A 14,566-nucleotide genomic window follows, 5' to 3' on the forward strand; every position below is an offset into this window, starting at 1 on the left:
AATATGTTTGTTTGACTTTAAAGCCATTTGTGAACAAACAAAAGTCTAAAAAACGTATTTCTCAAAGTTATATACGATGACAAAGTAATGAGGGCCAAAAGACAGTTCTCACCTGCAAAGGGCTAAATTTACCAGAAGGATTTCTCTCCTGTGCTGTTTATCCAATCAGAAGCATGAATTTCAAATTACATTTCAGTCAAACAAGACACGAAAACGCGCGATCGCAAATAAATCATAACCAGTTCTAACTTTCCATTGCGCATAAACCTTTCACGGAAGTGTACCTTCAATACATGATTGGGTTCTTGTTGTGCCTGTGTGATGCCATAACAACGTACACATTTTGGGATTTTTTTATCTATACCTTAGGCAGAATTTGCAAACGTTTTACCTGTGACTCTTGAGAAACCGCTTAACCAAGCTTCCGTGGACAGCAAGAACGAACTATGCCAAAACACATCGCCTGTTGTAGAAGAGAAGACATTTCAATGGAATGACAAGAATGCGGAACTAGCCGCCGCAGATGGTGAAAATATAACGGGGCATCCAGTTAAACAGGTTGTTTTAAAAGTAAATGAAGGCCATGAAGCCATGAAGAAATTACCAGGCTCTAGCCAGAGGGACAGAGTTTTTACGAAGTCTGCAAAAGAAGACCAAGAACTCGTAGGAGCGAGATCGAGTGAACGTAACGCACTGGTAATTGAAAATGACTCTCATTGTTGCTCGTTTACAAAACGCTCCAATGAAGATAAAAAGCTGCAGACACAAAAACCCATCGCAGAGAGCTTGATTGACAAACATATAGCCAATGAAAAACTTGGTGGCATACGTCACAGTGTTGCAGAAACTGCGGCACTAATTTTAGCTCACTCAAACCATGCTGGCCTTAAAAAACTTTTGAGCGATGGTAATTCTGTTCATGGCTATGTCAAGACAAAGCCCGGTATTACTGTGCAGTCTACGAAAGGTGAAGATCCTTATAGACAAGTGGCAAAAAATATCGTCCAGGATGTGTTTGCTGACATCGGTTGCTACGAAAACTTTGTCCGACAAGCTAGTTGGGCCAATGAACCAAGTAGTAGTCGGACAAATCTGGGAAACATTTCAATGGCTTGCACCCCCACTGATCCGTGGGAGAAGGTACAATTATTATTGGAACAGACTCTGAATTTTGTCTTCTTGACCACGTTGTTAAAGTGCACCTAACCCCCAAATTTTTTTTTCGCTAAAACAAATCTAGACTTTATTTGAAGCATTTGGGCGAAGAAATTTTTGAATTTGGTTGAATCCTCAATTTTCTATGCCCTTTCAAAGTCGCGATTAAGTGTTTCACGACCGCGTTTTAGGGAGTCTGGGGCGGCGGTACCTGATGACGTCTACCCAGGAACCAAACACAATAGCGCCTCAGTCAACTCTCTGTATTTGCTCGAGAAAATAGAACGCAAAACTAATCGTTCCGATGTATTTTGGGACTAAAACGTCCAAGTTTTGTCTCAGAATCATTTCTTTTTCGTCACTGGAGTCAGAGTTAAGTTTCGATTCGGAAGGCTCCGAAATAAACTTCGATCGAGCACGTTCGACAACTGTGAACTCACTGCTTAGAGCTTTAAGAGCAATTTACAATATTTCAAGCGACGACGGGGAAGACGTCTTTGCGGACGAGCTGCTTGTATATTAGGAATGGAAAGCTAGATACGAAGTGGAGGAGCAGGCAAACGAAAAGCAGGAAAGAAAACTCAAGGACTGCTTTGGATGGTAATTTCGTCAACTAAACATAAGATTCCCACGCGTGTTTATAGCCCGTTTACATTTGTCCTTACCGAGAATGTATTTTGTCAAGGTTCTGTTAAATCCAGTTTGTGTTTTACTTTCAGTTGAATGCTTCATGTTTATAAGAGCGACGTACGTGTTGCAGTTTTCGAGACTTGATGACCTCCAAAACATTGGCTTCGATCGATTGAAAATCGTATTGTTTGGACCTGTATTTTTGAAGCTGCGGGAAGCAAGGCGGAAGGAAACATTTCATATAATTACCGATTTCACATTGTCACACGTTTTAAGTCGTAACTCCAAATAACCAATGTAAATTGTTCTCAAAGTTTGCAGTGAAATTCGTCGGATAAGCGAAAAGGATGTGTTCCCTAAGCGGTCCGCAGATAATGTTACGCGGTCATATTTTCGACGCTATTGCACAGAATCTTTGTCGCACTGCTGATTTCCAAACCTTCGAAAAACTCTGTGAGTCTAACAATTTTGTTATCATGTAATTCTAGAGGATTAATCTTCGACTTTCATCTAAATCGAAAGAGAAATAAGTGTTGGTTAGGCCCAGTTCATACGTCGCATTTCTGCCGTGTCGAATTCAATTCAATTAAGTGCGGCAGAATTGCGACTGTCGATTCATACGTCGCACTTGTGTCACACTTAATTCAGAATTTGTACTGTCGGGTATGTCGGCCAGCGGGAAATGTTTTAAACGGAGGGTATTCAATATGGCGGACGAAAATACTGAGCGACGAAGAACTTTAATTTTGCAAAAAATTGACCGCCAATGGAACGAGAAGGAGAAGGCTGACAACGGAGCAGCATGTGTTGCAATATGTTCAGGTTGCATTGGGTCGAGAATGGCCAAGTTTCTTCTTTTTCTTGAGCGGGAAGACATTTACGCATGCTCAATACATTAACATAATGTATGCATTAGATTCGACACGGCAGAAATTCGACGTCTGAATCGGTGTCGCATTTCTGTCGGATAATGCGACAAGACCAACGAACGTGCGGCAGAAATGCGGCAGCCGATTCAGACGTCGAATTTCTGTCGAATTTAATTCGTTGAATTGAATTCGACACGGCAGAAATGCGACGTATGAACCGGGCCTTAGCGGCGTACAGTTGCGATCTATTTACATATCAGTATAACGCTTCTTGATCATGACCGGATCACACAACTTTGCCGGTTATGTTATAAATACTGCGGGATTGGAAGATATAGGTTGTAGGTAGTATTTCTACAAATTGCTGGTTAGCTTTAAGTAGAAAATTTATGAAAATAGAGTTCGAAAGTCTGCGGAACAAATTCCAGTGAGAGTTCTTCAATGGTTCTCACAGATTCAGTTCGCTTGTTTCGGTTCGACAAAATCAACCATCGTTTACGTCTTTATTGACCCATTAGCCGATCATCGTCAGTAAATTGTACAGTATATCTTTCTTTAAATCTGGAATATTGCTGCAACAGCCGATAGCACCTCTGGAAGGCGTTTCTGCGCACTTTTCGAATGTGTATTGCACCATCCTGAAGGAAATGAGAGGAAATGAGATATCCAACCTCCCTGGGTAGACGTCACAAGAGCCGCTGGACCCATTCTCCTCAAACTCGGTCGTGAAACAAAATGGCGGTGTTTTGGAGCTATTTTCGAGATTTCGTCGTGGCACAGAAAATCGAGGATTTAACGGAATTCAAAAATTTTTTTACAGAACTATTTCAAATAATAAGTAGATTCGTTCTAGCGAAAAAAAAAATTTGGGGTTAGGTGCACTTTAATTTAAAACGTTAAAAAAGAACATCGAAACCCGGCTTACAACCAGCAAACTTGCCACGGCGTTTCCTTTGCTTCCATTGTTTCCACTGCTGATTTTTTTTTCAATGTCCATGCATAACATACCATCTGAATGTTTTTTTTTTTAATATTGGCTAAAATTGTTTAAATATTAGCTCCGGGAACAAATAAGAACCACAATTCTGCAGGTATCAAGATATAAATTAAATCACTACTCCCGATTTTTAAATGTTTGGTAACGTTAGTTTCGTAGAGATAGGCAGAAAAACCTGAAAGCAATGTAAATTTATTTAGGGAGAGAAAAAATCACGCTGTTTTTCATGATGTGGCTGGATTTTCAACAGGAATAGGCCCGGCTTATTTAGACTAACTAAGTTTGCTTACTAGTATCGAAAATGTTCAATAACATAAAATTTGTTTGTTTGTTTTTATTTTTTCCATTTGAATATATTTACAACATATCAATGAAAAAGGGGAAAAAGCCCAGGAAAGCCAATAAGGCCTTATATGTAAAGGATATTACATATTGCAACTGAGTTGTCCCTGGTGTAAGAGTTGTTACAATATTCTATCACTAGATGAAAACCGCAACACAAAACAGCAGCAAGCTAGCCACTCCTGAAGAAACAAACACTGACGGGATAGCTTCCACTGCGCCAGATCCAAAACAAGTCGAAACAAAGACCGAAGAAACTGAGCCATTAATTTGCTCGACAGACCAATCAAAGACAGCGTCCTTAGTTACATCAGGAGACACCCGATCACGAAGAAGAATTTCACAAAAGCGTGGTCAGAAAAGATGGGCTGGATTAAAGAAGAGAAAGAAATCCTTTACAGCTAGAAAAACTGAGGATAAAAACAACACGGTAAAGAAGAAGCTGACTTGGCAAATATCAACAGATGAATCAACAGGCTGCAGGGAAGGTATTTGAATGCTTTTCTTATCCAGTCAAGAAGATGGTCCGAGGGAAGACTTCCATATAAAACAATAACAATAACAATAACAATAACAATAACACTTATTTAATAACAATAACATTTAGGACATAGGTGCTCGTCGGAGAGAGAAGTACCAAATCCTGTTTTGTGGGCGTGGCTTAAATATTTTTTCAACCCTAAGAGGTACCAATACTAAAAGAACACATTAACTGACGCATTCATAAATGATAATTTTTAATGGCGCTGAAGATGACTGCTTCGAATACGTTCTACTCGTAAAGTTGATCTTCATATATCTCCTTTCAAATTGTTTTCGGCTCAACACTCTTAAAGCTACCACGAAAGCTCCCGCTGTGGAGCTTTTGAGGCTGGGCATCCTAACCGCATTTTAACCACTGAAATGTACGTCGAGCGCCCATGTTCTTTTTATAAGGGGACCCCCCCCGGGGAAGATGACCGCCAACCCCAATCATAGGGAGTTTTAGCAATGACGACGGCGACGTCGTGGATCTGTTCAGTATGCTTATCGGTCTAAACACCTGCTCAGGACAATGGCTGTGCACGTGCGTTTTGAATCTTTGTACATTTCATTGCCGTCCTCTGCAAAACAACAACGTGAAATGACTAAGTTCTATGTCTTTTGGAGAACGCGAACCGCAATGACTAATTTTTGGTATCTTCTTTTGGAACTGAACGCTGTCACTACATCTTTAACCTGAGGTTTTTAGTCCGATAGGCATACCGAACTGATTTACAGAGTTGCGGCATTGGAAGGTAAAATATAAATTCACTTTTTACAAGGCGTCGTCCCCGTCGCCGTCGTCATTGCTTAAACTCTCTATTCATCTATGCCGGGCGTAGTCTAGGTAATACCAGGGTGTTTAAGTGACTCGATTAAAAATGAATTTATATTTTACCTACGAATCTTGCGATACTCTAAAGTCATCCACTTTGTTTATCACTTTCAAAACTATCACAAAACTAAATCTGGAAAGGCCACGGCGATAAATTTGAAATAGAAATTTTAAAAAATAGCAGTTGTGGTTCAGTTTCTCAGGCAACGCAGAATTTGGTCATTTTACGTTGTTGTTTTGCAGAGGACGGCAAATAAATGTACCAAGAATTATAACGCACGTACACAGCCATCGTTCTGCTCATTAAGCCTTTTGTTTAGAGAGGTTCCCGTTACTCTTGAGGTCGTGGTTTTCTTAAACACCCTACTGTATCGTGAAGTTCTTATGATTTTTCTTACTTTTAAGTGGGATCCAGTATTGCCAAAGGTTCATGTCAACCAGTGGAGGAACGCTACCAGACAGTGGATGAAGATAAACTAGCACCTCTGAAAGAATTTATTGTGCTTGGAGGTAAGGCCGCCGCACACTAGCCTATTCTTTGTCGGCCGACAAAAAATCTTCACTTGTCGGCTAGTGTGCGGTGAATTCAGACACGTCTGCGACAAGATCGGGGCTTTTCGGCGATATCTGACAGTGCTAGATCTCAAAACGTCTTGTCGGGCCTTGTCGGCTAGTGTGCAGTGGATCAAGACAACTTGTCGGGGCTCGCGCGCGCCTCAACCAATTAGGAAATGTCACGAGAGTCACGTGAGTGGAATAGGCACCGTCTTGATTTTGGATGACTCTGCCCCAAGCCTCAACCCGGTTAGTCGTGACAAAAAATCGGCTAGTGTGCGGGAAGCTGATATGGCCCGACAAATTTTAACCCGATTTGACTCCGACAAAAAATCTGCAGTTCTACGACAAAAAATCGGCTAGTGTGCGGCAGCCTTAAGCAGTGTATTTGATTGTGTATGTCGTTATGTGCCTTCACAGAGACTTGACGAAGGAAAGAAATCAATGAAGACAATCGCGTCAAAATGGGTAGTTGAGTAAGGGGGCGGGATTGAAATCATTATTCTCTCTCTTCCCTGTCATATCAAATAACTACTGAAATGTTCTGTGCACCTCCACAAATGTTAACTGATTAAGGTTTCAAATTACGTAACTTCTAAATCCAAGTTAGAGAGCATACGTTTTAAAAAGATTTCGTGTAAATAAAGCCTTAAAATTGTTTTTACTTCGTGTTTAGGAACCAAAACTAAAGACGGAGAGGATGTTGTCCTTGTGAATCCTTCAAAGATTCCCAGTAAAAGAGAATTTACAGGACGAAAAGAGTACAATGAAGTCATGGAGTGTCTGTTCTTGTAAGTTTATTTGCATAAATTTTCATGAAGACATGTTACTGTTACGGCGATTTTATTAAGAGATAACAAATTCAAAACATGGTAGCTGTAAAAGACGAAAAGCACACATACACAACCTCCCTCATCCTCCCTTCAAAGAGTACTCGGATGATTATGCAGTATGACATCATAGGAGCACAGCATCCAAAACTGAGATTCGACTGGGGAAACTCCATACTGATTTCTTATCCTCACAGGCCAGGGAAATTTGAAGCTTCCCCGATGTAAACCGATTTAATTAGTCGCAAAGGAAGTTATACAATGTAGCAGAGTCAGTAGTAGTCGGGAGCTTTAGGCTCTGTCCACACTACGGCGGAGAAATTTGAAAATCTCATCTGAAAATAAACGCATCAAATGTTTTCCGTCCACACTACACCGGAGAATTTTTTCTTTTAATTTGAAACGCAACAATCACCGGTCATTTTGGATTTGTGTTTGAGGAAAACTCGAGCAAGGAATGTAGTAACGTCATCGTTTAATTTATTTGTTACAAGGCGTCGTCCTCAGCTTCGCCTGCGTCATTTGTGAAGCTCCCTAGCTGTGAAAATTTTTGAATTAGTTAATTAAAAAAATCATCAAATATTGAAACGAAAACTTCATAAAAAAGATATCCTGAACGAATTACCAGTTAGTTCCATGATTTATTTGCGAATGAAGCTGGTCGATTAGGAGACGATTATGACTAAAATATGGACAATGGCTCGCTTTTGCGCGCCTCGTTTTTCTGCTCAGACCTCGTTCATCTAAAAAAAAATTTCACGATTTGCAATGTTTTCAGGTATGTTCAAAAATTCACCGAGGAACAAGTTAAAACAGAGAAGTTTGTTGTCACAGTTCACGCTGTCAAACAGAGAAGAAGTCGGCTGCGATCCCTCAAATGGGCGACTGAGTTTTACAAGTTTTTGAAGAACAAGTAAGAAAAACCAACGTGTGAACAGGCCATATTCGTGGACTGAAACTAGCTTGCAATAGAAGCCCATGCTAGGGAATATCATTAAAAGCCTGGATAAATGTCATTTGTATTTGAAAAGACTCCTCACATTGGCCTCAGTTCCAGTCCCATACGGAAAATACGAATATGGTCTACTGAATTCATGACAATAAAAATGAACTAGACCGATTAATTAGGACGCAAAACAAAGTCAGTGGAACCATAGTCAATAGAGGGGAATGGTTATGAGACCCGACAAACGTCTTTGTTGTTGGTTTTTGTTCGCTTTTATGGCCTTGACCGTGCACAAAACACAATAGTTTGTTTACTCCGTACTGAGGAACTAACCAATAAAAATGTTTTGGTTACGTAATTCATGCATAGTGTATGAACGCAAAACGAAAGGTTGTGCACGGTCGTAGACCTTCCAAAATAAACCTTGGTGTCTTTTTTTGCTCCTTTGATATTTGCCGGGTTTCATAGCCCCTCCCATCCCATTAACCATGGTGGAACAATCACCATTTGACAGCTTAATTTCTAAGCAACAAGACGACGTGCGAATGCCATTCGACATTGAAGCTTCCCACTCAGCTTCATTCGTGCTGATTTTTTACCATTCTGCTGTGAAATGAGAAAGATCGTAGGAAAGTTTATGTTCGAACCCCAGCTGAACCCCTTCAAACACGTACAGCTGCCCAAACTAAATCGAGTAATTGCTACCTCTCCATCCCGTCAAGGAATTCTTGGTTTGATTATCTAGTAACTCTAATTTAGACCTGTTTTCATTTTCTGTTTTTTTTTTTCACAGCTATCTAACCAGAATGACCCGTTGTGTGGTCTATAAACCCTCTTTTAAGCTGAGAGCATTGGTGATCCTTTCACACCCGTTCTTTTCGTAAGTATAGAAACGCAACACATAGCCTACTTTATATTCGGTGCACAACCTTGTATTCAAACTTTGGTTTTGTTGGACTGTCCGACCGACCGACTGACTGACTGACTGACTGACCTATCGACCTACCTACCGACCAACCGAATGACTGATTGACTGCGCGATCCACCCTCAGACTAACCGGTAAACAGATAGAGAAGACAGACACAGAGACAGCTGACAGACTGATAGAGAGACTGCCTGACTGACTGATGACTCACAGAAATGGTGAACGGTGAATGAGCAACAAACTTCGGCATATCTAATCTAAAATGTGGCATTCATTAAAATAATGTAAAATTTTGTGACAGAAACTGCATGAAGGAAAAGATTTTCATCGTGAAAAGTCACAGAGACTTCGCCAAAGCCCAAGGTGAGGATACTAACACAAACTTAGAAACAATGCTATTCATAATTAACTCCAAATTGCTAAAATTTCAGTTCTATCAGTTCAAACCACAGAGTATTTTGCCAACCAGGAACATAACTTCAACAACAAACCGGAACGTGCAAATACAATTGAACGCTGTGGAAAATTTGTACCCCGTTGTAAACAGCAGTAATGTTTATTAAATCGCGATTCCAGGAAAACGTTTTGTTTTTTTCCCTTAGGTCTACCAGAGGGCGATCCAGTCTCATAGTCCAAACAACGTCAAAATAACTGATGTTCCTAAACTTCGATGTTATCTCAATTGAACTGAAATTTATCTGCTTAACGACGGTATCAAAACAGACCCACTGTACCTTTGCTAAAATTAAAATAAAAAATATTTTATTGCTATTCCGCCTGTGTTCTTTTAAGATCTTTTAAGGTTACCTAACTTTTTAAGTCTACATTTTAAAAATTTGTTTGCATCCGCTGTCATCTGAATTAGACATAATTATTATTTAAACGACTATTAAAAGCTCTATCAAGTACAGGCCTGATACCGTAAAAATTCCGATAGTAACAAACTCCGAAAGTAGCGGCAATGCCACCTACGCGCCAAAAATAACGAGACCAAGGTTTAATAGCACGGTATATTTATTTCTCCAATCAATAGTCAAGTGAACAGGAAAATGACCTTTCCTTCGCATTAAAATTTAAAACTCTTCATGTCATTTTCAACAGGAACGTACGTAATAACAGAAACGTTCCAGCTTCAAAGAAATTGAAAAATCGGCTGATTCTCCCATGCGGGTCCGGTCAAAGCAGGAGTGCACCTGAGGGTGTGTGTGTGTGGGTGCAAGGAGCTTAAGGAGGAGGAATAGAGACTCCTTGTTTATACGATGTCACTGTGAAAAAAAGGAAGGAAGGTGATTAGAGGGCTCAGAAAAGAACTCTGGGAGAAACTTGCACAACTTGTACCTACAACAGACAACACGTTGGACACATGTAGAGGCCACATAATGTTATAATTAGTGACATGAAACTGGAACAATGACGAATTTTATATCGTTTCCGGAAAAATGTTTTGTTTAAGAAATAGAAAACATGTACCGTATTTCTACTGAACGTTCAGTGGCTCAGCCAATCAGATTACAGCATTTGCGTATGTATGCTAGTAGAATTCTACTAAAACTCGATAGAAATACGGTACATGTTTTCTATTTCTTAAACAAAACATTTTTCTGGAAACGATATTAAATTAGTGTGGCTGGAGGTCGTCTAGGAAATGGCGACGTTTTTTTCGTTTTTCCAAAGATTTGGAGGAAATGTTTGATGCAAATGGATAATTAAATTCCTGAGAAGTCTAAACGAAGGACATCTACGGTTTCTTGACTTTCAAAAAAGTTGAAATTATTGCAAAAACTGATGGGCGCGTTCACACAACTTCAATTTTAAAGGACAATTCAATCCGAGCGATCTTTTTCAGGTGCAAAGTTTCATAATACGTCAAGAAATAACTGGAAACCGTTATTTGAAGTAAATTATAGTAAGAATTCTACTAAAACAATTAGATTATTCGCTCTCGATTTCTATGAGGTGATAGTTGATTCGGCCTTCGGCCTCATCCGACTACCACCTCATAGAAATCGAGAGCTCATAATCCAATTGTTAAATAGAAACACGATTGGCAGTTTGGGAGAACGAGAAATGCTGTGGGAATACGAGCCGCAGGCGAGTGTTTCCACAGCTTTTTCGAGTTCTCCCAAACTTTAACGTGTGTTTCTATAACTCGATAGAAACACAGAGAACATGTTTTCTATTTCTTTTAGAAAACTTCGCGACGAAAAAAAGTAAAACAACTTGTTAACTTTGACTATCAAAATGTAGATTCTCTTTGTTCGCGCCATCATTACATCAACAGCTCGGGCTAGTTCTGTGTTTCTATCGAGTTATAGAAACACGATTTTTAGCCAATCAGCGCGTGTAATTGCTATCTTATTTTCGTTTTAAAATCTCAGTTGAACCGACTTTGTATAACAGTTTTTGCTCGCCGAAAGCAGTAACGACCCGAGGATAGTAGCGACCCCCCGAAAGTAGCTATAGACAACCCCAAAGACTGCTAATTCCGAAAGTAACGAGGGTCGTTACTATCGGAAGTTTAGGACGGTAGTAAAGTTACAAGACTCCACAAAGCCACGACAAGCGGTCTCGGAACAGTTGGTCCCGGTAACCGAGCCAACCCTGTAACAGGGCTCATATAAAGAGGCCCTTATATACTTTTGCTCTTCTTGTACCAGTCTCTCGAGAGAATACGTGACGTCATGACTTCCGCTTCCACTTTCGATTCAGGGAATCAACGGAACTTCCACCGTTTGGGAAATTTCCCTGAAGGGACCCATGTTTGGCTGTGCTTTTCATCCATTTTACTAGTATCTCAGTATCTCCAAGTAAGATGCAGTCGTAACAAGCGAAGGTTGATTTTGGCGCATTCAGCTGGGTTATCATTTAGAAGGCAAACTTTTAACCAAAAGTGTCAGGTAAGAATTCAGTATCTAGAGTTCATCTTGCTAACATTGTGGTGAAACGCACGAGCGCTCGACCAAGGATGACATCGAAAAATTGTGGTTAAGTTTGCATTGGTATCGCTAGCTTGGTACAGAAATAAATCAGCCTGATAAAAATGTGTTAGATTACAAGGCACAACTGGTATGCCACTGTATGCATAAGACGTATTCAGTACAACTAGAAGATGGGATCGACGATGTGATGAGTGAAACTGAGTCAACCCTGTTTAACGAAACCGCTACCGCAGCTCGATTAGGTCCTGTAGCTGGTGAATATAAGGGGTCTAAAAAAATCGGAACTAACTTGTAACCGCGGTACGCAGCTCGTATTTGGCTAAAGTCCTCTGAATTTCGCTTATAGAACGAATGATTTACATTTGGCTGTTGATTCAATTCTTATTTTCGCTCCGGGAGCGAGGATTATACATTTCACTTCTGATTTTGTGTTGATACATTTTGCTCTCGAGTACGTCATCAAGTTATTTGGTGTGCTCGAAGTAGATGACGAAATGGTCTGGTTTTCTGAATTTAACTCGGAAATCATTGCATGGTTGTTCTTTAGACATAACTTGTTTCTGAATTCAGGGTCCTCGACGGAAACTGACGTCTCAAGACCGAGATATGCCTCGGGTAGCCTAAACAAACATACGATCTACAAGATATGGACTCTAAGTTCTTCATCACCATACATCCCACTGTCAACCAAGTGATTATTCGGATGTGGTTTTCTATACGTAATCACACAGGCCCGAGAGCAATTATGGATTAATTTCACTTGTTTTCTCGAAGTTTTGATAAAATTGCCCAGGCCGCCGCGACTTGGGCAATTTTTTCCGGTCACCTCCCCAGTAAGTAAAACATTTGCGTATCTCGCACTTGTTTTGCGCGCGCACTACGCCATCTGCAGGTACATGTTTACAGTTGGATTTCAGTATAATATTTTCGACAGATGACAGCTAGTAGAGACATTAACAGTAAGTGGTTAGAGATGTGCTGCTATTTTGGTGTTCCTGGTTTTAAGCACAGGCTCATTAAACTTGATTTGGTCACAGTGGGAAAATACACCTTTTGCTGTTCATTTACAGAAAACAAACATTCATTTGTGTCCAAATTTCTTTCATTATGGTCATTAAACTCTCATTAACACCAATATGACCTTCATTTGCGTGTAAGGAACGTTCAAGAAAAACATTTACATATGCATTAACATTCAAAATCATCAAAAGAAAAACAATACCTTCATTTGACATTCATTGACTGTAATTGTATTTTCATTTTGGTCGAAAAAAAATTCGTTGTCACGAAACGACAATCATTTACACTTTACGACATTCAGTTTTCAACAAAAGACTTTCAATAACACAATTTGCATGAGAACTAACATTCAATTGCATTATTATGCAACCATATCCGTGAAGGTAACAATCTTAAATGCGGTGAGACATACATTACCGTGTTTTCACCTAACGTTAAGAGAAAACAATCGCTCATTAGCGTAATTCTTTTGAACAGAGATATCTCGCCCAATTTTCCTCGAAAATTTGATTATAGAACAAGGGACCATATGTACTTTTTTCAAATCATAATTTCACAATCCTCCCCTTGCAGATATAAATTCGGCCACTTACGAAACTTTTTGCGTACAACTCAGAGGGCGCGCTACAGTATACGTGTGACATACATGTACATGTAGTGACAGTTCGATTTGTCCGGGAATGCCACGAAGAAATAGAATCGCATTTGAACACCGCGAAAGGATAGTCAGGGCTTTTGAAGATGTCAACGAAGACTATTTGCTATTTACTAGTGAGGCAATTGAAGGATAAATCGTTCAGCGAATTTGATATTCTATCTTTCAAAAATAAATGTTATTATGGCTGTAATGTTTGTCTCGCCGCATTAAAGATTGTTACCTTCATGGATATGGTTGCATAATAATGCAATTGAATGTTAGTTCTCATGCAAATTGTGTTATTGAAAGTCTTTTGTTGAAAACTGAATGTCGTAAAGTGTAAATAATTGTCGTTTCGTGACGACGAATTTTTTTTCGACGAAAATGAAAATACATTTACACCTTTTGCTGTTCATTTACAGAAAACAAACATTCGTGTCCAAATTTCTTTCATTATGGTCATTAAACTCTCATTAACACCAATATGACCTTCATTTGCGCGTAAGGAACTTTCAAGAAAAACATTTACATATGCATTAACATTCAAAATCATCAAAAGAAAAACAATACCTTCATTTGACATTCATTGACTGTAAATGTATTTTCATTTTGGTCGAAAAAAAATTCGTTGTCACGAAACGACAATCATTTACACTTTACGACATTCAGTTTTCAACAAAAGACTCAATAACACAATTTGAAATGAAAATACATTTACAGTCAATGAATGTCAAATGAAGGTATTGTTTTTCTTTTGATGATTTTGAATGTTAATGCATATGTAAATGTTTTTCTTGAACGTTCCTTACGCGCAAATGAAAGTCATATTGGTGTTAATGTGAGTTTAATGATCATAATGAAAGAAACTTGGACACAAATGAATGTTTATTTTCTGTAAATGAACAGCAAAAGGTGTAATAAAGTGTATTATCGTTTGTCTCACGATGTAGTCACTGAGATGTAGATCGCGACGTTTCGACTGCTTACTGCTAGTCTTCTTCAGGCGATAAGGTCGACTGATTGCACGGTATCATTTATATCACAAAGGTCGGCTGTGATTGGTGCATTTCGATCCTCCTATTGTTCCATTGTTCGGGCGAGTAGCTGTTCCCTCAGTGGTCCGCTGTTGTACCGTTCTCCTGTTGTTGTGTTTCTTGATCGTGGGTATCCATGCTTCAGGAATTTCAATTCCACTATCCCTGTTGATGTTGTTATGGTGAAGTCTTATGTGAATAGCTTCCTTGACCTTACGTGTGAACCAGTGAGGATCTCGATCAATAAACTTGACCTCATTCCAGATAGGATAGTGGCCGGTCTCGTGGGTGTGTTCAGAAACGGCGGAGGTCTGGGTACGGGCGAGTCG

General features: G+C 39.6%; 1 protein-coding gene across 1 annotated transcript; it reads left to right on the forward strand.

The window, feature by feature from the left end:
- The first annotated feature begins 544 nt into the window (after positions 1-544).
- LOC145486017 (uncharacterized) lies at positions 545-4,563 on the forward strand. Its single transcript, XM_081464713.1, has 2 exons — positions 545-1,140; positions 4,136-4,563. Exons 1-2 carry the CDS (start codon positions 592-594, stop codon positions 4,487-4,489), a joined length of 903 nt encoding a protein of 300 aa, XP_081320839.1. The 5' UTR covers positions 545-591; the 3' UTR covers positions 4,490-4,563.
- Positions 4,564-14,566: the final 10,003 nt, after the last annotated feature.

Source organism: Orbicella franksi, chromosome 4 (assembly GCF_964199315.1).
Source record: "Orbicella franksi chromosome 4, jaOrbFran1.1, whole genome shotgun sequence".
Taxonomy (NCBI): domain Eukaryota; kingdom Metazoa; phylum Cnidaria; class Anthozoa; order Scleractinia; family Merulinidae; genus Orbicella; species Orbicella franksi.

Excerpts from the sequence above, each read along its gene's own strand:
- LOC145486017 (XM_081464713.1), top strand. The coding sequence starts at position 592 with ATGAAGAAATTACCAGGCTCTAGCCAGAGGGACAGAGTTTTTACGAAG. Across the intron at positions 1,141-4,135 it reads CCACTGATCCGTGGGAGAAG|ATGAAAACCGCAACACAAAA; the intron begins GTACAATTATTA and ends TTCTATCACTAG.